The sequence below is a fragment of the Arabidopsis thaliana genome, chromosome 5, assembly GCF_000001735.4.
Source record: "Arabidopsis thaliana chromosome 5, partial sequence".
In the NCBI taxonomy this organism is placed as follows: Eukaryota; Viridiplantae; Streptophyta; class Magnoliopsida; order Brassicales; family Brassicaceae; genus Arabidopsis; species Arabidopsis thaliana.
Window position 1 is genome coordinate 26,764,820 of NC_003076.8, and position 22,132 is coordinate 26,786,951.

The 22,132-nt window shown below is 37.9% G+C and overlaps 6 protein-coding genes across 10 annotated transcripts; 4 read left to right on the top strand and 2 right to left on the bottom strand.

Annotated features, from left to right (window-relative positions):
• The first annotated feature begins 1,172 nt into the window (after nucleotides 1–1,172).
• HEC1 (basic helix-loop-helix (bHLH) DNA-binding superfamily protein) lies at nucleotides 1,173–2,438 on the top strand. Of its 2 annotated transcripts, NM_001345810.1 has the most exons (2): nucleotides 1,173–1,396; nucleotides 1,493–2,433. In NM_001345810.1, the coding sequence occupies exon 2, from the start codon at nucleotides 1,493–1,495 to the stop codon at nucleotides 2,180–2,182; it is 690 nt and encodes a 229-aa protein (NP_001332428.1). In that variant the 5' UTR covers nucleotides 1,173–1,396; the 3' UTR covers nucleotides 2,183–2,433. The 2 variants fall into 2 exon arrangements, with proteins under 2 accessions (NP_001332428.1, NP_201507.1); NM_126106.3 differs by having other exon boundaries at nucleotides 1,263–2,438.
• A 341-nt stretch (nucleotides 2,439–2,779) lies between these two features.
• RALFL34 (ralf-like 34) lies at nucleotides 2,780–4,137 on the top strand. Its single transcript, NM_126107.4, has one exon. It carries the CDS (start codon nucleotides 3,301–3,303, stop codon nucleotides 3,688–3,690), a length of 390 nt encoding a protein of 129 aa, NP_201508.1. The 5' UTR covers nucleotides 2,780–3,300; the 3' UTR covers nucleotides 3,691–4,137.
• A 3,687-nt stretch (nucleotides 4,138–7,824) lies between these two features.
• On the top strand, nucleotides 7,825–9,160 carry MAPKKK19 (mitogen-activated protein kinase kinase kinase 19). The gene has a single exon (NM_126108.2). The coding sequence runs from the start codon at nucleotides 7,907–7,909 to the stop codon at nucleotides 8,939–8,941; it is 1,035 nt and encodes a 344-aa protein (NP_201509.1). The 5' UTR covers nucleotides 7,825–7,906; the 3' UTR covers nucleotides 8,942–9,160.
• Nucleotides 9,120–11,572, bottom strand: AT5G67090 (Subtilisin-like serine endopeptidase family protein). Its single transcript, NM_126109.3, has one exon. The coding sequence runs from the start codon at nucleotides 11,500–11,502 to the stop codon at nucleotides 9,292–9,294; it is 2,211 nt and encodes a 736-aa protein (NP_569044.1). The 5' UTR covers nucleotides 11,503–11,572; the 3' UTR covers nucleotides 9,120–9,291.
• Nucleotides 11,573–12,133: 561 nt separating this feature from the next.
• ICU2 (DNA-directed DNA polymerase) lies at nucleotides 12,134–21,612 on the top strand (the record flags this gene model as incomplete). 2 transcript variants are annotated; one of them, NM_001345811.1, is made up of 31 exons in its annotated part: nucleotides 12,134–13,281; nucleotides 13,374–13,544; nucleotides 13,630–13,713; nucleotides 13,802–13,876; nucleotides 13,963–14,027; nucleotides 14,200–14,290; nucleotides 14,383–14,568; nucleotides 14,801–14,964; nucleotides 15,073–15,187; nucleotides 15,465–15,641; nucleotides 15,718–15,831; nucleotides 16,076–16,195; nucleotides 16,275–16,589; nucleotides 16,670–16,759; nucleotides 17,146–17,264; nucleotides 17,353–17,425; nucleotides 17,516–17,572; nucleotides 17,684–17,776; nucleotides 17,906–18,028; nucleotides 18,107–18,204; nucleotides 18,283–18,328; nucleotides 18,415–18,528; nucleotides 18,634–18,717; nucleotides 18,801–19,007; nucleotides 19,099–19,175; nucleotides 19,287–19,506; nucleotides 19,631–19,684; nucleotides 19,793–19,912; nucleotides 19,983–20,057; nucleotides 20,145–20,308; nucleotides 20,469–21,612. In NM_001345811.1, exons 1-30 carry the CDS (start codon nucleotides 12,175–12,177, stop codon nucleotides 20,283–20,285), a joined length of 4,575 nt encoding a protein of 1,524 aa, NP_001331725.1. In that variant the 5' UTR covers nucleotides 12,134–12,174. The 2 variants fall into 2 exon arrangements, with proteins under 2 accessions (NP_001331725.1, NP_201511.2); NM_126110.3 differs by lacking the exon at nucleotides 20,469–21,612 and having other exon boundaries at nucleotides 12,152–13,281; nucleotides 20,145–20,285.
• On the bottom strand, nucleotides 20,287–21,612 carry ALC (basic helix-loop-helix (bHLH) DNA-binding superfamily protein). 3 transcript variants are annotated; one of them, NM_126111.4, is made up of 5 exons: nucleotides 21,283–21,612; nucleotides 21,099–21,170; nucleotides 20,943–21,008; nucleotides 20,799–20,864; nucleotides 20,287–20,704 (listed from the first exon to the last, which is right to left on the bottom strand). In NM_126111.4, exons 1-5 carry the CDS (start codon nucleotides 21,517–21,519, stop codon nucleotides 20,513–20,515), a joined length of 633 nt encoding a protein of 210 aa, NP_201512.1. In that variant the 5' UTR covers nucleotides 21,520–21,612; the 3' UTR covers nucleotides 20,287–20,512. The 3 variants fall into 3 exon arrangements, with proteins under 3 accessions (NP_201512.1, NP_001078811.1, NP_001078810.1); NM_001085342.1 differs by lacking the exon at nucleotides 20,943–21,008 and having other exon boundaries at nucleotides 21,283–21,564; NM_001085341.1 differs by having other exon boundaries at nucleotides 20,288–20,704; nucleotides 20,799–21,008; nucleotides 21,283–21,564.
• Nucleotides 21,613–22,132: the final 520 nt, after the last annotated feature.

Sequence of the window (22,132 nt, forward strand, 5' to 3'; positions counted from 1 at the left end):
ATAATACATAAAAACTTCCAAAAATGAATAATTCGAAATTTAAGATAGTGAGTAACAAAAAAACAGTAAAATAAAATAAAAAAGGAATGAAGTCGTTCTCAGATCGGCTTTGAGAAGCGTGCCATACGCTAAGGCTTGATGTCAACTGAGATCCAATTAATCATCCTGACTTATTTCTTATCTATCTATATACGTTTGTTCCTCCACCATTTGTTATATATACACACACACACGCATGTATTAATGTATTAACCGTTCTCGTTATGAGTCTGTGTTAATTTAAATCTGACCAGAAAATTTTACAGAATAAAATACTGCTCCCTGGATTCTGACATATCTCATGTGGATGTGGGGTAATCTTATAAATCATAGTCCTCTCTCTCTCTTATTATAATATTTTGGTTAAGTAACCGTTTTTCTTGGATTGAAGAAAACACTTTCGTTAATTAGTGCAACAAAACCAGTTGATAATCTTTTACTCCAGCTATTATATGAAACCTAATTGACCTTTTTCACATACAAAAGTGTTGATTATGAAATGAATACAATAATAATGGTGGAAAAAATGGAATACTCGTTGTTGTGCTTGTGAGACGACCGGTTCATGAACCTTGCTTTGTCGCGTAACGCGTTATGCCTTCTTTGCCTTTAGTGGATCTGAACACCAATAGATGTAAGCCACGTGTTTACAACAAACATGATCTGGACGGTCGATAAATGCGATAAAATAAACCATTGGTCAATTATCGACGGTCATCATCGATACTCATTAATGGAACCATTTTTCTTACTTCTTTTAGTCTTTTTTTACTTGTTTTTCTTTTTGGATCCAAGTTATGTTACGCAATAATTCTACTTATAGTAACTCCTACGTGTACACACTTTTTCATAGCTTCTATTCGCAACCGAACGAAAATATTATGGCTTTATAAAAATGATTTTTCCTAACATTAATGTTTGGGAATTTTATCATCATACAAGTTCAAATATGAGGAATAAAATCCACCTCAATATTTTACTTGCCTTGGTATATAATAACCTATAATAGTTGATATATGATATTACATTGGTAAGTTAGTCCGAATGACCGAATGCATGTGGAATTTGCACTTAGACAAGAAGACAAATTTTGAAATTGAATATATACATATATGCCCATAAATGTGAGAGTTGAAAATGGGAAGAAATTCCTTTTTATTATATATGTGTAGCATAAGTTAAAGAAGATGGATGGGCCACAAGTTGCTATATAAATCCTTCCACTTCTTGTTGTATACTATTGCTTGAGTTCTGATTGGGCACAGTAGTACCATTGCCATTTCTCTCACACATACCGTCTCTTTCTCTCATCATCAATCATCAATCATCCAAAAGAAAAAACCCTAAAATTTCACTTGTAAGCTTTTCACCAGTTTCTCTCCATACCCATTTTATCAGCTTCTCCATATCTTTCTCTATGGATTCTGACATAATGAACATGATGATGCATCAGATGGAGAAGCTTCCTGAGTTTTGTAACCCTAATTCCTCTTTCTTCTCTCCCGACCACAACAACACTTACCCTTTTCTCTTTAACTCCACTCATTACCAGTCCGATCACTCAATGACCAACGAACCAGGTTTCCGCTACGGTTCCGGTTTACTCACTAACCCTTCTTCTATCTCTCCCAACACAGCTTACTCTTCCGTTTTTCTTGACAAAAGAAACAACAGTAACAACAACAATAATGGCACGAACATGGCAGCTATGCGAGAGATGATCTTCCGTATCGCCGTGATGCAACCGATCCATATCGATCCCGAGGCGGTTAAGCCACCGAAGAGGAGGAACGTCAGGATCTCTAAAGATCCTCAAAGCGTGGCGGCTAGGCATAGAAGGGAGAGAATAAGCGAGAGGATTCGGATTTTGCAACGGCTTGTTCCTGGTGGGACGAAGATGGATACAGCTTCGATGCTCGATGAAGCAATTCATTATGTGAAGTTTTTAAAGAAACAGGTGCAGTCTCTGGAGGAGCAGGCGGTGGTTACTGGCGGAGGGGGAGGAGGAGGAGGAAGGGTTTTGATCGGTGGAGGTGGAATGACGGCGGCGAGTGGTGGTGGTGGCGGCGGGGGAGTGGTTATGAAAGGGTGTGGAACAGTGGGGACTCATCAGATGGTGGGCAATGCACAGATTCTTAGATGATGATGATTTTTAATTTTATTATTATTATATTAATGTTGGAGAAAAAGAGAAAAATGATTCTGGAGAGGGAAGCCAAGTAATTTATGTGAGAGTCTTTAATTTAACTTTATTTTCTTGTTTAGATAATGTGTAATGATGGTTTTTAAAGCCAAAGACTCTCCATGGTTGTTGGAGCGAGTTTGTAAATTAGGAACTATTATCATTGTATCCTTGTTAATCAAATAATTAAAGCAGTATTATGCTTTCAGCTATCAGGCTTGTGTTCATTTTTTATTTGTCTAAAAACTAAATGCTGTTTTCAACATGCAAATATCTATACTTTTTTCTTAAATTAAAAATTAAAATTTCAAAATTTGAGTTTATACTCTTATACTTGTATACAGATTTGAGAATATGACTAACCAAAAAGTCCACGATTATTTATTTTCAATTGTTAATGTCTAATCTGATGGATTTGAGGAAGAAATTAACATCTTCATTAAATGATCAGTAATTTCAAAGCATTAAACAATAAAAATTATTTTTCACTTAAAACAAAATCTTACAAGAAATTTGGTCTATAGAATAATTTCATTAAGATGCTATTAAATATTCAACTGGGCCTTTGCTTTTGTGTAACAGTCTCAGGATTGGTCTTTTTCTCATTGTTTACACAATTAGTAGTCTTTTATGTTATCAGCTATATTATTCAGGACCCAAAAACAACTGGACCCATCCGAATCTTTTTAAAAACACAACCTAGCTATCACAAAGGCTGTTTTGATGAAGCCCAAAAAGACCTACTCGTATACCAAAAAAAACCAACGAAAGCCTGGCCCATTAATCTCTCATCAAATCAGGCCAACAATCCAAGGGCTCACAACCAATCATTTCCACTTCTCTTATCCTACACCGTGTCCCACCAGATCACTCATCGTCACACTAACACACTCACCAAAAAAAAAACTCAAAAGCACAAAGCTCGAGGAGGTCCATAAATGGCGCATTTAATTAGAACCCCCAAAATCTCTTCACAACTGTAAAACCCCAATCACCTCTTTACATGTGACTTCCTTATTACTCTCTTCTTCTTATTTTCCTCCTCTTCTTCTTCGCTCTAGTTTCCCCCAACAATCGCCATGGCAGCTTCGTCTCTCAATCTCCTCCTCATTCTCTCTCTTCTCACTTTCATTTCTCTCCAGAGATCTGAATCTCTTTCCGATAATCCATCTCTCACTCTTCTACCCGACGGATTCGACTGGCCGATCTCTCACTCCGATGAATTCGATATCATCGACGGTGAAGAAAGCTTCGAAGTTACGGAGGAAGACGACGGCGTAACAGATCGACGGTCATTGTACTGGCGGAGGACGAAGTATTACATATCGTACGGTGCATTGTCGGCGAATAGAGTGCCATGTCCTCCCAGATCTGGAAGATCGTACTACACTCATAACTGCTTCAGAGCTAGAGGTCCCGTTCATCCGTATAGCCGAGGCTGCTCGTCGATCACTCGATGCCGGAGATAGATGAAGAAAGCTTAAAACTCCATGGGCATTTTCGTAATTTTGCCAACCATGGTTTATTATTATGATGTTTGTATTTGTAATGTTCGATGTTTGTTTGTAAACCGTGATTAGTTACGTTCGTTAAACGGTAAACCCGGTGATTATAATTTCGAGTTCTTGCTATATAAATGGTTAAGTACTAAAGAGTCGTGAGGGGTGGATTGGTAATTTTAGGGATCGTTGTGGGTTTTTTGTCGGTGGCTTTTAAATTATTTGTTTGTACTGTTTATGAATTTAAATCCGGGTCACATGTCTTTGGACTTATTTGAATATCACCATGTTCCAATTTCACCATCCATCTAAATATGGTTCGACCGTTGTTTTGATTTGTTATTGGGCTTTTGTTATCATTGCATCGCTGTTGTTGGTGGGCTGTTACTTTGGCCCAATTGAGGAATTGTGGTCTAGGTAATGTATAAACAAAGTTTATGAGAATCTGAATTCACGAATCGAAAAAGTGCATATGGTAAGAAGACAACAAACAGCAATTCATGAGTTAGAGATTGTCTTTGTAACAAAGCAAAACAATACATGGGTTATTTGCCTTAATATTCATATGCTAAATAGAATGTTACGTTTCATGCATTGTAAGCTTCAATGTTAAATCATAATCGAAAGTTCTCAAACACGTTGTAGTCGAGAAATGGTCTCGTCTGATGAGGATATGATGTGGACTGTGGAGGCGTTATTGCAGGAAAAAAGTCATACACATATGTCAACACTTAGTTCTACCACGTAATAATAAACAGAAGAAAATCGTTTTCATGCTTCCAGATACTTAAGTTTTGCAACCTAAAAAAACATGATGTGTATACCATAAAACATGCACGTGTTAAAAAAGCTCATGATCTTATCTTGAATAGTCCAGAGACGGCTCTTTGCCTTTTCTCTCCAAATTTCAAACATGGAAGACAAATTTTAAACGACTTGTATTTGGTATGTTTTAGGATGACCTTTGACCCACCTCGATAGTTCAAATTATAAGAAACATGTTTAAATTGAAATGCATGAACTTGTGTTTGGCGGCTGATTATGCGTTTGGTTTAGAGATGACCAAAATTTGAATTTAATAAAAGACTAATCGTCCTTGTCCTAAAAGATACTATATATATTTTAGTTTGACTTTTAGTATATACGTAGAAACAAAAAATTAAAGATTATGCAATGATAAAGGGTGTGATATGACGTTGCCCTCTCCCTCCCTAATTCAAAGGGGTCAATCTAAATTCCATATTACAAGGAATATTCCAAAACTTTTGATTGTGGATATCATCGAATGACCCTTATTGACTGACCTACAAGGTTAATTCCACTTGGGCGTCGAAGTTGAATTTGAACGTGGAATAAACCAACTGTTTTGATCCAGTTTTAAAATAGAGTCGTGTGTGACCCCAACCGATATATACTGTTTTATTTTGTATCTTCTATTATACTACATACTTCCACTATAGTAGAAGTCTAGAAGATAAAGTTAATTTCGTGGTACCACACCATATATATAAAAGACCTAGAATTTGACGTTATCTTCGTGTAGGAAGATGCCTCGCAAACTACTGTATAATGTTTAAGAATTCACATAAAATTAAGTAGTTGCTAAGAGGGCTGATAAAACCAAAAAAAATAAATATATATTGGTGGAAATCTCCAAGAAATAAACTGTGGGCTGCCAGAAATTTATTTCCCAATTTACAATAATAATAGTATAATAAGCTACAAAAAAAATAGGATAGCATTCGCAAGTCGCCTGCTCTTTTTCCTCGGATTCAGTGAATCATCCAAGTCGCCTGGACGGTGTTGGTTCATCATATCCATTTAACATTCACATTTCTCTGCGTTTCCAATAGTATATATACACAAAAATAAAAATCATTTAAGTTACATTGATAAAGATTCTTTATTTAATAGCTAAAGCAAGTTGTAGTAGACATGCTCGTAGAGATCGCAACTCCACCCAATCTAATGGCTAGGGATCACGTCCATGTGACGCCTTCTTACAATATTCAAACAAACAAAAAATTGTGAAAACGAAAAAATAATAGTGGTCTATGATTGGTTCATATGGTTTTCCCACTTATTCTCAAAAGTTTAATTTCTCGATTCTAAATAAATGAAGCATGTGATGGTAACGGTGTTACTGCTTACAAATTTAATTTACAAAACAACCTTCCCTTTCTTCCTTCAACTTGTCTTCGTCTCGATATTTGTTAGGCTCCGTTACAACGTCAATTATCTTTCTTTTTCTTATTACACAAATATCACAGAGAATACAGTAATTATATTTTGAATATAGTATAAATTGTTTACGTACTGAAATAGAATAAAAATCAGAGCCGCCGCAACTTGCGAAAGTCTGTTGGGGTCGAATGACTTCAGTGCGAAGCACCCCTTCCACTCCCGCGCTTTTCTTGGCCATTTTAAAAATGAAAATATCAAACTCAATATCAATTTAAAAAATTTAAAATTTAAAATTTAAATTGATTTAATGAAGTCATGCCCATAGGGATCCAGACTTGAGCAGGCAAGTTGGCCATGAAGTAAACTACATAAGAGCACTATAATAATAGATATATGTGATAAATCAAATAAGAAAAATGATTGGAGAGTTGTCTGATAAAGTTCTCTTTTATTTTCTCCTTTTCTTTTGTTGAAGCATCGAAAACAGTTGCGTCTATTGGGAAATGGTAAATTTATAACATTAAAGTAAAACTTAGAGCTCACATGCCAAAGTTTGTGTACTAAATTTCTGTTGTATACAAAATGTTATAATCAATAGTCGTAAGCAAACATCTAAATAGAGTCTAAACTGTATTTTTCAACTACTTTCTAAATTAACTTTGTTTACTTAGTTCTATTGGTTAGAGTTGTGATTTTATCGGACATAGTTGTAAGCTTATAACACACATATCTTTAATTAGTCGTATTATTCGAAAGCATATTAGTTTTCTGCTTATCGCAGTTGGTGCCCTAATAAGAGGTCGCTAATTAGTTTACTTTAGAGCTAACTATTCTAATTAGTAAACGATAATTGTGGAGGATAACGGCGGAAAATATCAAAAAATAAAAAAATATATTAAAGCGTTTACAACGGAGAAGGATTTGATTCTTGGGTTGGTCAAGAAAAAAAAAAATTGCAACTCCAACTTGCTTGGTATGGTTTTATATTATTAATGGTCCAAAGAATATCCACATATCTACTTCATTATTAAAAAAAATAAAACTAATACTGATCTCCATAAAATAATGTAAGAAACATGTTATGTGTATATATTATGAGTTCAGGACGTAATTAGAGAATTACTAATAGTGTGATTATAATTAGGGACAGCTACGAAGGGGTGGCATATGCGAGAGGATGATTCTATTCCATGCCTATTCACACGACATATGCGAAGGAAGAGAGTCCAGAGCATAGGCCAAGAAAAGAATATTATCTCTATACAATCTAAGTTATATTTTGTTGTTAATTACAGCTACAATCGGAAATATATGAATACCAAAAAATTACGGTAAACTTCATGTATACACATGCATATGTTATAGTGTTTGTTTCTAATAGTGATTGTTTCATTGCAATCTTTTTTTGTTACTTAAAAAAATCTACAGTACGTTTTCAAGTATTTTGAATAAATCATATCACGCTTGTTTTGAAACATAAATGAGTTACATAATTAAACTTGATTCAACGCAAATTCAATAGAAACTGACTACTCTTAGCAACAATATAACGATCATGATCTCATTGAATATCAAGCATGTTACTAATTTTACTACCGGTCAAAAATTAATATATACCTCGTAAGTGATAATATTAAAGTTATTTATACAAAACAATAGTCGTGCTACAATATTTATTTATCCAATATAATAACGAAAATATCACGTAGCTTAAAATTTCATTTTGGTTTAACAGCTCAACAAAGAAAAACCTCCTCTCGTCACGTGCATTAATTACTCCCAAAATTCAGTCTTTCTACATTTAATTATATTATTTTAAAAAATAAAAATCGTAACCTCATTTTTTTTGTTTAATAATACCAAAAAAAATCAGTATAAATTGAGGAACTCGCACCATTAACCGTCACAAGCTTTCATGCTCTGTTTCATGTTTTCTCTCTACACGCTTAAATATTCAATCTTTTAATCAAATCTGATTCAACCGTGTCGTAGATTTGCTTCAATGGAGTGGATTCGAGGAGAAACTATCGGATACGGAACTTTTTCTACAGTAAGTCTAGCGACGCGGTCTAATAACGATTCCGGCGAGTTTCCTCCGTTAATGGCTGTGAAATCTGCAGACTCATACGGCGCTGCTTCTCTGGCAAACGAGAAATCAGTTCTAGATAATCTCGGAGACGATTGCAACGAGATCGTACGGTGTTTCGGCGAGGATCGGACGGTCGAAAACGGTGAAGAGATGCATAATTTGTTCTTGGAATACGCTTCTAGAGGAAGCTTAGAGAGTTATCTTAAGAAATTAGCCGGTGAAGGTGTACCGGAATCCACCGTGCGTCGCCACACAGGATCGGTGCTTAGAGGTCTACGACACATCCACGCTAACGGATTCGCTCACTGTGATTTAAAACTCGGGAATATTCTGTTGTTCGGTGACGGCGCCGTTAAGATTGCGGATTTTGGATTGGCGAAGAGAATTGGGGATTTAACGGCGTTAAATTACGGTGTGCAGATTAGAGGTACGCCGTTGTACATGGCGCCGGAATCTGTTAACGATAACGAGTACGGATCAGAAGGTGACGTGTGGGCTTTAGGATGCGTAGTAGTTGAGATGTTTAGTGGTAAAACGGCATGGAGTTTAAAAGAAGGGTCGAACTTCATGTCGTTGTTGTTACGCATCGGTGTTGGTGACGAGGTTCCGATGATTCCCGAGGAGTTGTCGGAACAAGGAAGAGATTTTTTGTCAAAGTGTTTCGTTAAAGATCCCAAAAAGAGATGGACGGCTGAGATGCTTCTAAACCATCCATTTGTAACCGTCGATGTTGATCACGACGTTTTAGTCAAAGAAGAAGATTTCGTTGTTAATATGAAAACAGAGGACGTCTCGACATCGCCGAGATGCCCATTCGAATTTCCCGATTGGGTTTCGGTTTCTTCCGGTTCACAAACGATCGATTCGCCGGATGAGAGAGTTGCTAGTTTGGTGACTGATATGATCCCTGATTGGTCTGTTACCAATAGCTGGGTCACCGTACGGTGACGATAGTGATTAAAAAACAGGGGACAAAAACAGAGTTGCAGAGAAAGACTAGAGCTTTTTTTTAATTCCTAGTCAGATCCAACAATTCTAATTTAATTCGTTGTATAAATATTTCTTATTAGAAATTGACTATTTATTTATATGTAAATACCAGTTTTGTATTCATGATCTCAAATCTTGATTCTCTTTAGTACTATATGGAAATTGTATTCATGACTCATGAGCCCATTATCTCGATTATCTTTCTCCATGAATGTGAATAAAGATCGTATATTCAGACATAATCACACGGAATAAGAGAATAAGTTTAACCAAAGAAGAAAAAAAACAAATCTTTTGCAAAGTAAAGATCAAGACTCTTGGACAAGGCTCGTGGCCACCACAGAACAGCTCACTTCAAACTCAGCTTCATCTTCATCAACCCAACTCACCAATCCATAAACCACGTTCTCTTGTAACCCTCTTGGACTCTCCAATCTCACAGTGTAGCTTAGCTTCTCGTTTTTCTCGCTGAACATTAGTTTCTTTGGCTCTACGACGACGTTTAGACCCTTCAAGCCTCTCACTCTCACGATGTAGCTTCTCTTTGCTTCTCCCACGTTTGTCAATGTCCTCTTAAAGATCTTGGGACTGCTTTGATCAGACGTGAAGTAGGCAATGATTGAAGGGTAATTGAGATATGGAGATGGCTTTTTACAAGCGTCGGAGATATTCGATCTCGTGATGATATTGATCAATTTTCTTGATTGTTTTGCCTCGTGACAAAGGAAGTTTATGAAATCTTGTGGAGTTGTATCATAGATTAGGCCAGGGTTTAAGACTTTGTTCGTACTCACATGCCCTGCTCCAACGGCTAATGGGTTGTCTAAAGTCAAAGCCGTTGTCATAATTGCAGATTTTATAGCCGATGGACTCCAATTTGGATGGACTTGCTTTATAAGCGCAGCGACTCCAGCTACATGAGGTGCAGCCATTGATGTCCCGGTTAAGAGATTGAATCCGCTGAATAACGGTAGTGCTCGAGTTCCGGTGATTTGCTCAACCGACGGCCAAGCAGAGAGTATAAGTGTCCCAGGAGCTAGAATGTCTGGTTTCAGGATTTGAGGGAAGCTTGTGAATGGACCCCTTGAGCTGTATGTGCCAACTTCTGGCGCTGGTTTTGTCCCGATTACCGTTTTACGAAACTCCAGCTTTGCGGTCGCGTTGTTTTTGTTGCTTGATGCGTAGCTTTCAATAGTTTCTCGGTGTTTTGAGCCGATGAATGCTACTGGAAACTGGAATTTTATTGTGTCTTGCTCCTCAAGTAACTTATCTGTTATTAAAACTACTGCTGCAGCTCCGGTGGATCTGATTTGATGAAGTTTGCTACCGATGTTTATGTTTTCGTTACAGACAACAATTCTGTTTGCGAGAGTCTTGTTTTCAACGCTGCCAGATTCGATGTAAGTTACTGGAAACTGAACCGAAGGGAACTCTCCAGGAAACAGAGATGGAAAACTGAAACTAACTCTGTTTCCAAACGTTAGGGTTCCTTGAAATTGCCTACCAATTGTTCCCGCTCCAACCGTCATAATCCACGGCGCTCCGTTAATCAAACTCCAGTAATATGGCCCGTCGTTACCGCCGGAAGTAACCACGAAAACGCCTTTTTGAATCGCTGCAAAAGATGCGACTGCGATTGGATCATTTTCTAGACCGAAACCATCATTGTCGTCATCATCCTCAAAACTCAATCCTAGCGACAGAGATATCACATGGACTCCATCTCGAATCGCTTGATCAATCGCTGCGATTACATCTGATGAGTAAATCCCTTCTTCCCACGCGGCTTTGTAGATTGCTAGATGCGCGTGTGGTGCGATTCCTGAGGCGGTTCCTTGGGCGTAAGAGAAGTAAGACGCGTTCTTAACATGATTCCCAGCTGCAATGGCTGCAACATGAGTGCCGTGTCCGATTGTATCGTACGGTGAAGAGTATTGGCCAATCTTGGTTTCTCTCAAATCAGGGTTGTTGGCGAACAAACCCTTGTTGAATACCTTAGCACCGATTAGTTTCTTGTTGCACAAGGAAGAAGAATTGAATTCACATGCTCCTTTCCATTTAGACGGAACCGAACCAACCCCATCGTCGTGAAAGCTGGGACTATCGGGCCAAATTCCGGTATCTATAATACCGATTACTATACCAGCTCCATAATTCGAGACCGGCCATGTACCGGATGTCGAATTTAAACCGATAAACTTTGGAGAGAAAGTGGTATGAAGCTTAACCGGTAAATCTTTGGTGAACGAGACATACCCGGGTTTGTGTTTAAGACGTTGGAGCTCAGAGTTGGTGAGAACCGCGCTAAACCCGTGAACCGAATCGGTATAAGCGTAGATAATCTTTGGTTTTCTATTGGTTATAACTGAAGTAAGAGTTGTGGAAAACCAGCTCCGATGATCGGAAAATGGCAACGGTTTAGCGGATAAGTCCATGTGGATGATGTAAGGAGAGGTCTCCGCCGTTACAATCGCTACGAAAAATGAGAACACCAGAATAATTACGACGGTCATCCCCATGTCTGAGCAAGTTTTTTTCTCTGGTCTCTTCAAAGTGAAATGAATTTTGGTGTTAGTAAGAAACAATTATAGTGTTGTTGTTAATAGATGTTTAGTTTTTATTATGACAAAAAAGTTGCAGAGAATGTAACCTTTACTTGGCTTTTGCTTTTGTTAAAGTGGTTTTAGGTGGTCGGCAACACATCATCTCTCATCATTGTTTTTTTTTCTTTTCTCTTTCAATTGGGCTTTATCATAGAGAACAATGATTTTGGATATGAACTTATTAGTAGTTTCAGCAATAGTTTAGACTTTCGAATCGGTAAATATCAGTAACTTAGAACTCAGGCTGAAACTTTGATTCTTTTACTGTATTTAGCTAGATTCTACACTTGGTGGACTCCATCAGCAATTACTTCACAGACCGAGGTAGCTCCTACAACTCTCTGATGCTTGATCTCGTTCAAATAGATGTCTCATAATTGCTTCTTTTTTGTTTTTGTTTTTGGGCTTTATTAAAGAGGAGTAAGGCCCATTAAGAGAACCCGTTTGTTTGTTGGATTCGGATTTGGCAAATGGATAGCGCCAAAATCGTGTCGATTTTCCCGCCATCTCCATTTCTTAATCTGGGTTCTTAAACCTAAATCAGTTACTCAGCTTCACCAAACCACCAAATTGACCGGATTTGTAAAAATGTCCGGCGATAATTCAACGGAAACTGGACGAAGACGTAGCCGAGGCGCGGAGGCGTCGAGTAGGAAAGACACACTCGAGCGTCTGAAGGCGATTCGACAAGGAGGAATCCGTTCTGCGTCAGGTGGTGGGTACGATATTAGGCTGCAGAAGCCAATCTTCGATACCGTTGATGACGAAGAGTACGACGCACTTGTTTCCCGGCGGCGCGAGGAGGCTCGCGGGTTTGTAGTTGAAGATGGGGAAGGTGGCGATTTGGGATATCTCGACGAAGGTGAGGAGGAGGATTGGTCGAAGCCAAGTGGACCAGAATCGACTGATGAATCAGACGACGGTGGTAGGTTTAGTGGGAGACTTAAGAAGAAGAAGAAAGGGAAAGAGCAAACGCAGCAACCTCAGGTTAAGAAGGTGAATCCGGCGTTAAAAGCTGCGGCTACTATCACTGGTGAAGGTAGACTTTCGTCTATGTTCACATCTTCGAGTTTCAAGAAAGTTAAGGAGACTGATAAGGCACAGTATGAGGGTATTCTTGACGAGATAATAGCTCAGGTTACTCCAGATGAGTCGGATAGAAAAAAGCATACGAGGAGAAAACTACCAGGTACTGTTCCAGTTACCATCTTCAAGAATAAAAAACTGTTTTCTGTTGCCTCGAGTATGGGAATGAAAGAGTCTGAACCAACACCTTCAACTTATGAGGGTGATTCTGTTTCCATGGATAATGAATTGATGAAAGAGGAAGATATGAAAGAATCTGAAGTCATTCCTTCTGAGACTATGGAATTACTTGGAAGTGATATTGTCAAAGAGGATGGATCAAACAAGATAAGGAAAACTGAAGTGAAGAGTGAGTTAGGTGTCAAGGAGGTATTTACATTGAATGCAACGATTGATATGAAAGAGAAGGATTCGGCTTTAAGTGCCACTGCTGGTTGGAAGGAAGCGATGGGAAAAGTTGGAACTGAGAATGGGGCTTTGCTTGGTTCTAGTTCTGAAGGGAAAACGGAATTTGATTTGGATGCTGACGGATCACTTCGTTTCTTCATTCTTGACGCTTATGAGGAGGCTTTTGGTGCGAGCATGGGCACAATATATCTGTTTGGGAAGGTGAATCTCTAGATTTTTCATTCATTTTTAAAGTTGTTCTTTTGGCCTTAATCTAGAGAATGAATTCGGTCTCTCTTTTTTTAACAATTCAGGTTAAAATGGGAGATACTTACAAGAGTTGCTGTGTGGTAGTTAAGAATATCCAGAGGTGTGTTTATGCTATTCCAAATGATTCCATATTTCCTTCCCATGAACTAATCATGCTCGAGCAAGAGGTGAAAGACTCTCGACTTTCTCCTGAATCCTTCCGTGGGAAATTGCATGTGAGTTTGACTACCTTTGTTACATGCTAAGAGGAAGCAATCTATTTTCCTCTGTTGTTCATTGTTTTTGGCTGTGTCTTCTCAGGAAATGGCATCAAAACTGAAAAACGAAATTGCTCAGGAATTGTTACAGCTCAATGTTTCAAATTTTAGCATGGCGCCTGTCAAGGTTTGGATATTTGACTTCTTTTTCATGTATTCTAGCAGCAATACTTTTCTTTTGACTCTCTATTCTGCTCTTTATGTACGAATATCAGAGAAACTATGCTTTTGAGAGGCCTGATGTGCCTGCTGGCGAACAATATGTTTTGAAGATAAATTATTCATTTAAGGTACATTTCAGCTGTTCAAAATAAAACTAAAAATCGTCTGTTTTCTTACATCTCAACAATATGACAAGTTTCCTCTTTTATAACAGGATCGTCCACTTCCAGAAGATCTTAAAGGCGAGTCTTTCTCCGCTTTGCTCGGGTCTCATACCAGGTTCTAGCTTCTTACTGCTGAGTTTCATTACCTTTCCATGTGTTTGGTAGTTGGTTTGTTAAGTTTGTATTTTCTGGTCTTCTGTAAGCTTCTTAGTTAACTATGTATGCTGGCTATGTCAATTTAGCACGGTGCAATTTTTTCATCCTTATCAAAGTTAATTCATATGCAGTGCTTTGGAGCATTTTATCCTTAAGAGGAAGATCATGGGACCTTGTTGGCTCAAAATTTCAAGCTTCTCTACTTGCTCTCCTTCGGAAGGAGTAAGACCTTAAATCTGTGCCATAATCATATAATCAGTGATTTTTCTAGTTCTGTTTATCTCCGCTAATGAGAGGACTTGCCACTTGTGCAGGTGAGTTGGTGCAAGTTTGAGGTTACTGTTCAATCTCCCAAGGATATCACTATTTTAGTTTCAGAGGAAAAGGTGGTTCACCCTCCTGCTGTTGTTACAGCCATAAATTTAAAGACTATAGTCAATGAAAAGCAGAACATAAGCGAAATTGTTTCTGCATCTGTTCTCTGCTTTCACAACGCCAAGGTTTGTTCTACAACATTTAACCAATGCTTCTTAGCCTTTTTTGTTGTTGTTGTTGTTGTCTTTGTGAAGAATACGGATGTATGATCATGGCATTACCAATCACCAGTAGGTTTTCGTACCATGTGGTTTTATATTAACGCTCATTTTGGACGATTGTTTCTTGCTCAAAAGACACTCTTTCTGTCTACATTAGTAGCTTGACATATGATGTGCGTGCTCCTTGATCTTTCAGATTGATGTTCCAATGCCAGCTCCAGAAAGAAAGAGATCTGGTATTCTGAGTCATTTCACTGTTGTTAGGAATCCTGAAGGAACCGGTTACCCAATTGGTTGGAAAAAAGAAGTGTCTGACAGAAATTCAAAGAACGGCTGCAATGTATTAAGTATTGAAAACAGGTGTGTTGCAGCTCTGTTACTGAATAGGCTGTGTTTGTGATCCTTCACATATATCTTTGGCAATTCATGTTGGCTTCGTCCAATATTTTGTTCCTTTTCTTACTGCAGTGAAAGAGCATTGCTGAACCGATTGTTTTTGGAGTTAAACAAATTGGACAGTGATATTCTTGTGGGACATAATATTTCAGGTTTTGATCTGGATGTTCTTCTTCAAAGGGCCCAGGTAAAGCAAAATCTCTTTTTACCATTAAGAAAAATGGTTGTGTCTTTCATTTTATTTTATTTTCTTATCTTTCTATGATATGCTTCATATTAGTTTTGTAAGATCTTGTCTTTCCAGGCCTATTAGATGATATTTAACGTAATAAGCCAGCAAGTTTTTATTTCATGCATTGTACATCATTAGTCCCTTTTCCAGTCTCTCCTGTTGTGATGATCATGTAATAGAGATATATACATGTCTGTCTTGTTCTTTAAACTGAATGATTACTATTGTGCAGGCTTGCAAAGTTCAGAGTAGCATGTGGTCCAAAATTGGCCGACTCAAACGCTCTTTTATGCCTAAGCTTAAAGGAAACAGTAATTATGGGTCAGGAGCTACACCAGGGCTCATGTCTTGTATTGCTGGAAGGCTCTTGTGTGATACAGATCTGTGTTCTCGTGACTTGTTGAAGGAGGTATGATACCCTTGCAGGTCTTGTAAGCAGTAAGTTGAAGCTCAGTCCCTCATGTATAAGCATCTGTTTCTTGCAGGTCAGTTATTCTTTAACGGACCTCTCAAAGACACAGCTGAACCGGGACAGGAAAGAGATAGCGCCTAATGATATTCCCAAAATGTTTCAGTCATCCAAAACACTTGTGGAACTTGTAAGTTCTTCGATGAGCCCGGTCATGTCTGTTTTATGTATGAGTTGGTACTACCACATTAGGGACGATAGGTTATGAATCCTTGCATGCGAAACAATTTAGTGCAAACTATTGAAGAATAAATAATCCAGTCATACATAGAAGTAAAGGGATTGCAGATAACAGCAGTCACTTAAGGTTGATGAGTGATGACTGCATCTTAATTGCTCGCTTGTTATAACCCTTTGATTTTCTTTTCTTTCAGATTGAATGTGGTGAGACGGATGCATGGTTATCCATGGAGCTCATGTTTCATCTAAGTGTTCTTCCTCTCACTCTCCAGCTTACTAACATAAGTGGCAATCTTTGGGGGAAAACACTTCAAGTAATGACTCTCCCTCTCCCTCCCATCCGGGAAAATATGTGTTACTGTGCTGACTCATGCATTTTTTGTTCATGACCAGGGAGCCAGGGCACAGAGAATCGAATACTACTTACTACATACATTCCACTCGAAAAAGTTCATTCTCCCTGACAAAATTTCACAACGTATGAAGGAAATAAAGTCATCAAAAAGAAGAATGGATTATGCTCCAGAAGACCGCAATGTAGATGAATTGGATGCTGACCTGACTTTGGAGAATGATCCGTCTAAGGGCAGCAAAACAAAAAAAGGTCCAGCCTACGCTGGTGGACTGGTCTTGGAGCCAAAGAGAGGCTTATATGACAAATATGTCTTGCTTCTGGATTTCAATAGTCTTTACCCTTCTATTATACAGGTTAGCAGATTGTTTCTATTTCTCAAGCCTTTGGTGGATGTTTCCGCCTGCTTGGTAGTTAACAGTCATGATATTTTCAGGAATACAATATCTGTTTTACGACTATACCACGATCAGAAGATGGAGTTCCTCGTTTACCTTCGAGTCAGACACCTGGAATTCTTCCAAAGGTATAGTCATCATTACACGAGTTTGCATTTTACTGTGACTATTTTCAATTCCGTATATATTTTCTATATGTTATAGGTTATCCAACGTCAAATCTATAAATTACCCCAACCCAATCAGAAATTAATTGAAAGAAAAATTCAACAACCAAAATATTTTGCCTCATTTTCTTTTCCTAACCTCTCAAGGGATATGCGAGAAATCCTCAGAACAATGCGACCTAGCTGGTCAGTATTGTATTGGTGACTGCTGCTTTCTGTAGTTTAAGTAAACCTAATTCTGACATAATCGTCTAAATTATTGCTATATACATTTTTTTTTCCTCGACTTTAAGTTTCTCTCCTTGATCTGGTATGCCCATGAATCCCACTATATGTCTTTGTTTTAGTTGATGGAACATTTGGTCAGTATAAGGAAAAGCGTCAAATTAAAGATGAAGAAGGAAACAGGTCTCAAGTACTGGGAGCTTGACATTCGACAGCAGGCATTGAAGCTCACAGCCAATAGGTTTGCATTTTATGGTTTTACTTGTGCGGCAATAATTGCCAATCACCGCAATTTGATGTTTATGTTTTTTTATTCATTCTAAACACAGTATGTATGGCTGTCTGGGGTTTTCTAATTCAAGATTCTATGCTAAGCCTTTAGCAGAGCTCATAACACTACAGGTAAGTGATGCTTTCTGTGTTTTCTAGTGACATGTTTTTTCTTTTTTTCTCTATTTTTGCGTGATCAGGCTGATTGGCTTAACATTGCAGGGAAGGGATATCCTGCAAAGAACCGTGGATCTTGTCCAGAACCATTTAAATCTAGAGGTAACTCTTATACTTGGAGTCTCAGGAAATGCATTTCAGTAGAGAAATTAGTGAACTGTGTAAACAACTCTGTTCTATCAAGTCTAGAATTAAAATCTTGCTTTTACGTAGGTAATATACGGTGACACAGATTCAATCATGATTCACAGCGGACTAGATGATATTGAAGAGGTGAAAGCCATTAAATCAAAAGTCATCCAAGAGGTAGGTTGGATACTAGATTTATCTCTATATAGCTTTCCTTGGGGAAAGTGCTTCTCTAAGAAGATTATAAAAAATTTATACAAGAAAAATCAGACATTTGATTTTGGGCCTTCCCCTTTCAATTTTTAGGTCAATAAGAAGTATAGATGTCTAAAAATTGACTGTGATGGCATATACAAGAGAATGCTTCTTCTTCGAAAAAAGAAGTATGCTGCTGTCAAGTTGCAGTTTAAGGATGGGAAGCCTTGCGAGGTAATTGTTTTTTTGTAAACATTTTTGCATACCCTTTCTTGCAGAAAATTATGGGTACTAGATGCATTCTCAATGCAGGACATTGAAAGAAAAGGTGTGGATATGGTTCGTCGAGATTGGAGCTTACTCTCGAAGGAAATAGGAGATTTATGCCTGAGTAAAATCTTGTATGGAGGGTATGTTTTGAAACATCAACTAAAGAACATTGTTTTTACTCTCTCATGCAAGCACAACAAGTCTCTTCTTCTGTGCAGATCCTGTGAGGATGTTGTTGAAGCAATTCATAACGAACTAATGAAGGTAATCTTTGTTATGATTTATTAATCTTTGCTAATTAGTTTGATCGTCTTTATCATCCAACACATGTTGCTTTGTCCATGTAACAGATAAAAGAGGAAATGAGAAATGGGCAAGTTGCTCTTGAGAAGTATGTCATCACCAAGACATTGACTAAACCGCCTGCAGCTTATCCAGATTCCAAAAGCCAACCACACGTTCAAGTGAGTATGAGAGCTATTATTCTCGTTATTTCTCCCTTATTATATGCTTTCTATATATTCACTTAACTTAACTCTCTGATTGTGTGGCTAAATTTTTCTTCTCAGGTTGCACTCAGAATGAGGCAACGTGGTTATAAAGAAGGTTTCAATGCTAAGGATACTGTACCGTATATAATCTGCTATGAGCAGGTTCCCAAAACAGAAGACCAGCTAAATATTATAAGATACCCTTTAGTTTTTTCTACTAAATATTTTATGCCTCCTCTGTGCAGGGTAATGCTAGCTCTGCTAGTTCAGCAGGAATTGCCGAACGTGCTAGGCATCCTGATGAGGTGAAATCAGAAGGCAGCAGATGGTTGGTTGACATAGATTACTACTTAGCACAACAGATTCATCCGGTGGTGTCTCGTCTATGCGCAGAGATTCAAGGAACAAGTCCTGAACGTCTAGCTGAATGTTTAGGACTTGACCCATCAAAGGTAAAACAGCTTTCACTCCAGCAAATTTCCGATTCATATTCAGTGATCATGAATTCATGATAACTGATGTGGAAATAATGTTTTATTCTAGTACCGAAGCAAATCAAACGATGCTACAAGCAGTGATCCCTCTACCTCCCTCTTATTCGCAACAAGCGATGAAGAAAGGTATTGATATCTTTCCCATTTGTAATTTGCTATCATATATTTGCTTCACGGATTTGCAATATTCCTCAAACTTAAGATCCGCAACAACGTAATTTACATGGAAAAATGCAGATATAAAAGTTGCGAGCCTTTAGCATTAACATGCCCCAGCTGCTCTACTGCTTTCAACTGTCCATCTATTATTAGTTCTGTTTGTGCGTCAATCAGTAAGAAACCTGCAACACCTGAAACAGAGGAATCTGATTCCACATTCTGGCTTAAACTGCATTGCCCGAAATGTCAGCAGGAAGATAGCACGGGAATAATATCCCCTGCAATGATAGCTAACCAGGTAGGCAAATTTTGTTGAAAAGGATCCTAATTTGTTAAGTTTCTCAGAATAAAAAATATGTATCCTTGTGATTTGGCCTGCAGGACAAATGCTTCAGTTATTAACTCATTATCATGCCTTTCAGGTAAAAAGACAGATCGATGGATTTGTGTCAATGTACTACAAAGGCATAATGGTGGTATGTAAAACCTTCTCGCCTTGTTTTTTCCTCATAGTTCTGAACATTTGTGATTTGTCCTTCTTAATTTATGCTAAGACGTTTTCTTGTACATTTTGCCTTCAACAGTGTGAAGACGAGTCATGCAAGCACACAACCCGCTCCCCCAACTTTCGTCTACTCGGTGAACGTGAACGGGGGACAGTTTGCCCAAACTATCCTAACTGTAACGGAACCCTCTTACGAAAGGTATATACCATCATCAACCTTATAACTCCTATCTCTCTATTGCTTCACAGACTAACTCTTGACTTTACAGTACACTGAAGCAGACTTGTACAAGCAACTGTCATACTTCTGCCACATCTTAGACACACAATGCTCTTTAGAAAAGGTTTCTACTTTACAACCTTGTTATATTATTAATATCAATTTGTCTTGTCTATATCCCTAAAGTTATCGGTACCATTTGAAATAACAGATGGATGTTGGCGTGAGAATTCAAGTAGAGAAAGCAATGACGAAGATAAGACCTGCGGTTAAGTCAGCAGCAGCAATCACTCGAAGTAGTAGAGACCGGTGTGCTTATGGATGGATGCAACTCACAGACATAGTCATTTGATAGTTGTAATAATCATCTCATATGTAAGTAAATTAGTCTTTTATATATAATCTGCTTCAGACATCATTATAATCAAACTACTCAGATTTTGTTCACTCCTAAAGCTTATTAGCATAACTATAACTGAACATAGAAATCTGGCCAATGCTAAAACTCAAAACATTGTTCACTCCTGTCTGGCAGGTACTAGAGGAATTCCGATCATCATCATTGTCTGAATGTTATCTTCAAAGCAGAGTGGCTGTGGAAAAGCACATTCCTTGACTTGTTTTAGCTGGTTCCAGCGAGTGAGGAGCAGCGAGAAGAGTCTCTAGGTTCAGGTCTTGCTCTAAGGTCTCATTGATCCTTGTATGAGTTGGAGGTGGAACCTGTGGTAATCGCATAGGGTTTAAGCCTAAACCATTCATAACGGCTAAAGTCTGCATCATGCAGTAAATCAAGTTAATGATCTGAGTGATGTAATTTACAAATCAGACTTTGAACGTATATAATCATAGTAAGTAGGAAAAAAACCTGGACTTGAAGTTGAAGCTGCTTCAGATATTCTATAGCTTCATCAAGCATTGAGGCTTTATCAGTCTATAAACAAACAAAAGATAACGGATCAATCAGAACAATGTTTCTCACTATCTCTGATTCGAACAAAGATTGATTAACCTTGTTGGAATTGGGAATGAGTTTCTGCAAAGCTTTCATTTTCTCGTTGATCTTGCTCCTCCTCTTCTGCTAACACTCAGATTCTAATCAACTACAATCTCAAGGTTCTTCTTCTTTCTAAATTAAGAATCTTAAAAGGAAGATAAAAGAGAAAACCTTTTCAGACAAGTTGTGGAATTGAGCATCAATGTTTCTCTTCAACGAATTTCTCTGTTTAGCTCCACTTCTCTTTAGTGTTTAGCCATTCCAAAAAGAAAAGAGACTAATTTTGGTTTTTGTTTTCTTTTACAAGGAAAGCCAAGTGAAGCATCTCTGCAGCTAAGAATAGTTAAGTTTATACCTTGTGTTCGAAAGCATATTTGTCTTGGCCAGTTTCAGAGACTCCATAACCGACGGAAGAAACAGCTCCGCCGGAAACGGAAGGGAAGAAGGTCTCAGCGGAGGAAACATTAGTACTCTTCGGTGGTGAAGAAGGTTGAGCTGTAGGAGTACGGGAAAGAATCTGTCGGAGAAAGCTCGAGAGTTCGTCGGAAGAAGATGGAGGGGGAAGACGATCACCGACGTCAGAATCACCCATCTCTCTCTCTCTCTCTCTCTCTGCTCTACTCTGTGTGTAAAAATTATCACTGTGGCTTTTTCGTAGTAAAGCTTATAGGCGGGGGAGGTAGGACGCGTGAGATCACGTTCTTCAGAGAAGCGCGTGGAGGTTCTAAAAGAGGCGAGTGGCGTGTCGAATCCCTATAGACAGAATCTGGTGTCTCACATCACTCTGTGTGTGAACAGTTTCCTTTTGTAGCAATTTTATTTAATAATATTATATTTTTTACCTAATAAAAAAAAGGAAAAAAGCATTTTTGGACCACCAAGTAAATAAAAAACATACATTTTTATTGTTTTTTTCAATGTGATAAGTTAAATTGAGAGGAGGGGATGAAATTATGAAAATCAGTAAATGAAACGGTTGAAAAAATAAGAGTATTGATAAGATAGAGCATTGATAGACTATTTAATTATTATTATGACTAAACATGAAAATGGACAATTACTTGAAAAGTAAGGTCTCGCAACAGTTTCACCATTTTTGACAAATTACAAAAATCTATTTTTTCCTTCTTTTTTGTTGTTGTTGTTGTCCACAGATAAAGTGTGAATAAAACTGCATGCATTTCGAAAGATTATTTATTCGAGAG

Bases quoted from the DNA above. Each gene is read 5' to 3' on its own strand.
- HEC1 (NM_126106.3), top strand. From the start codon at position 1,457: ATGGATTCTGACATAATGAACATGATGATGCATCAGATGGAGAAGCTT.
- RALFL34 (NM_126107.4), top strand. From the start codon at position 3,301: ATGGCAGCTTCGTCTCTCAATCTCCTCCTCATTCTCTCTCTTCTCACT.
- MAPKKK19 (NM_126108.2), top strand. From the start codon at position 7,907: ATGGAGTGGATTCGAGGAGAAACTATCGGATACGGAACTTTTTCTACA.
- AT5G67090 (NM_126109.3), bottom strand. From the start codon at position 11,502: ATGGGGATGACCGTCGTAATTATTCTGGTGTTCTCATTTTTCGTAGCG.
- ALC (NM_126111.4), bottom strand. From the start codon at position 21,519: ATGGGTGATTCTGACGTCGGTGATCGTCTTCCCCCTCCATCTTCTTCC. The intron at 21,171-21,282 runs GTATAAACTTAA...TAAACACTAAAG, and splicing joins AATATGCTTTCGAACACAAG to AGAAGTGGAGCTAAACAGAG. The intron at 20,865-20,942 runs GTTAATCAATCT...GTTTGTTTATAG, and splicing joins TCATTCCCAATTCCAACAAG to ACTGATAAAGCCTCAATGCT.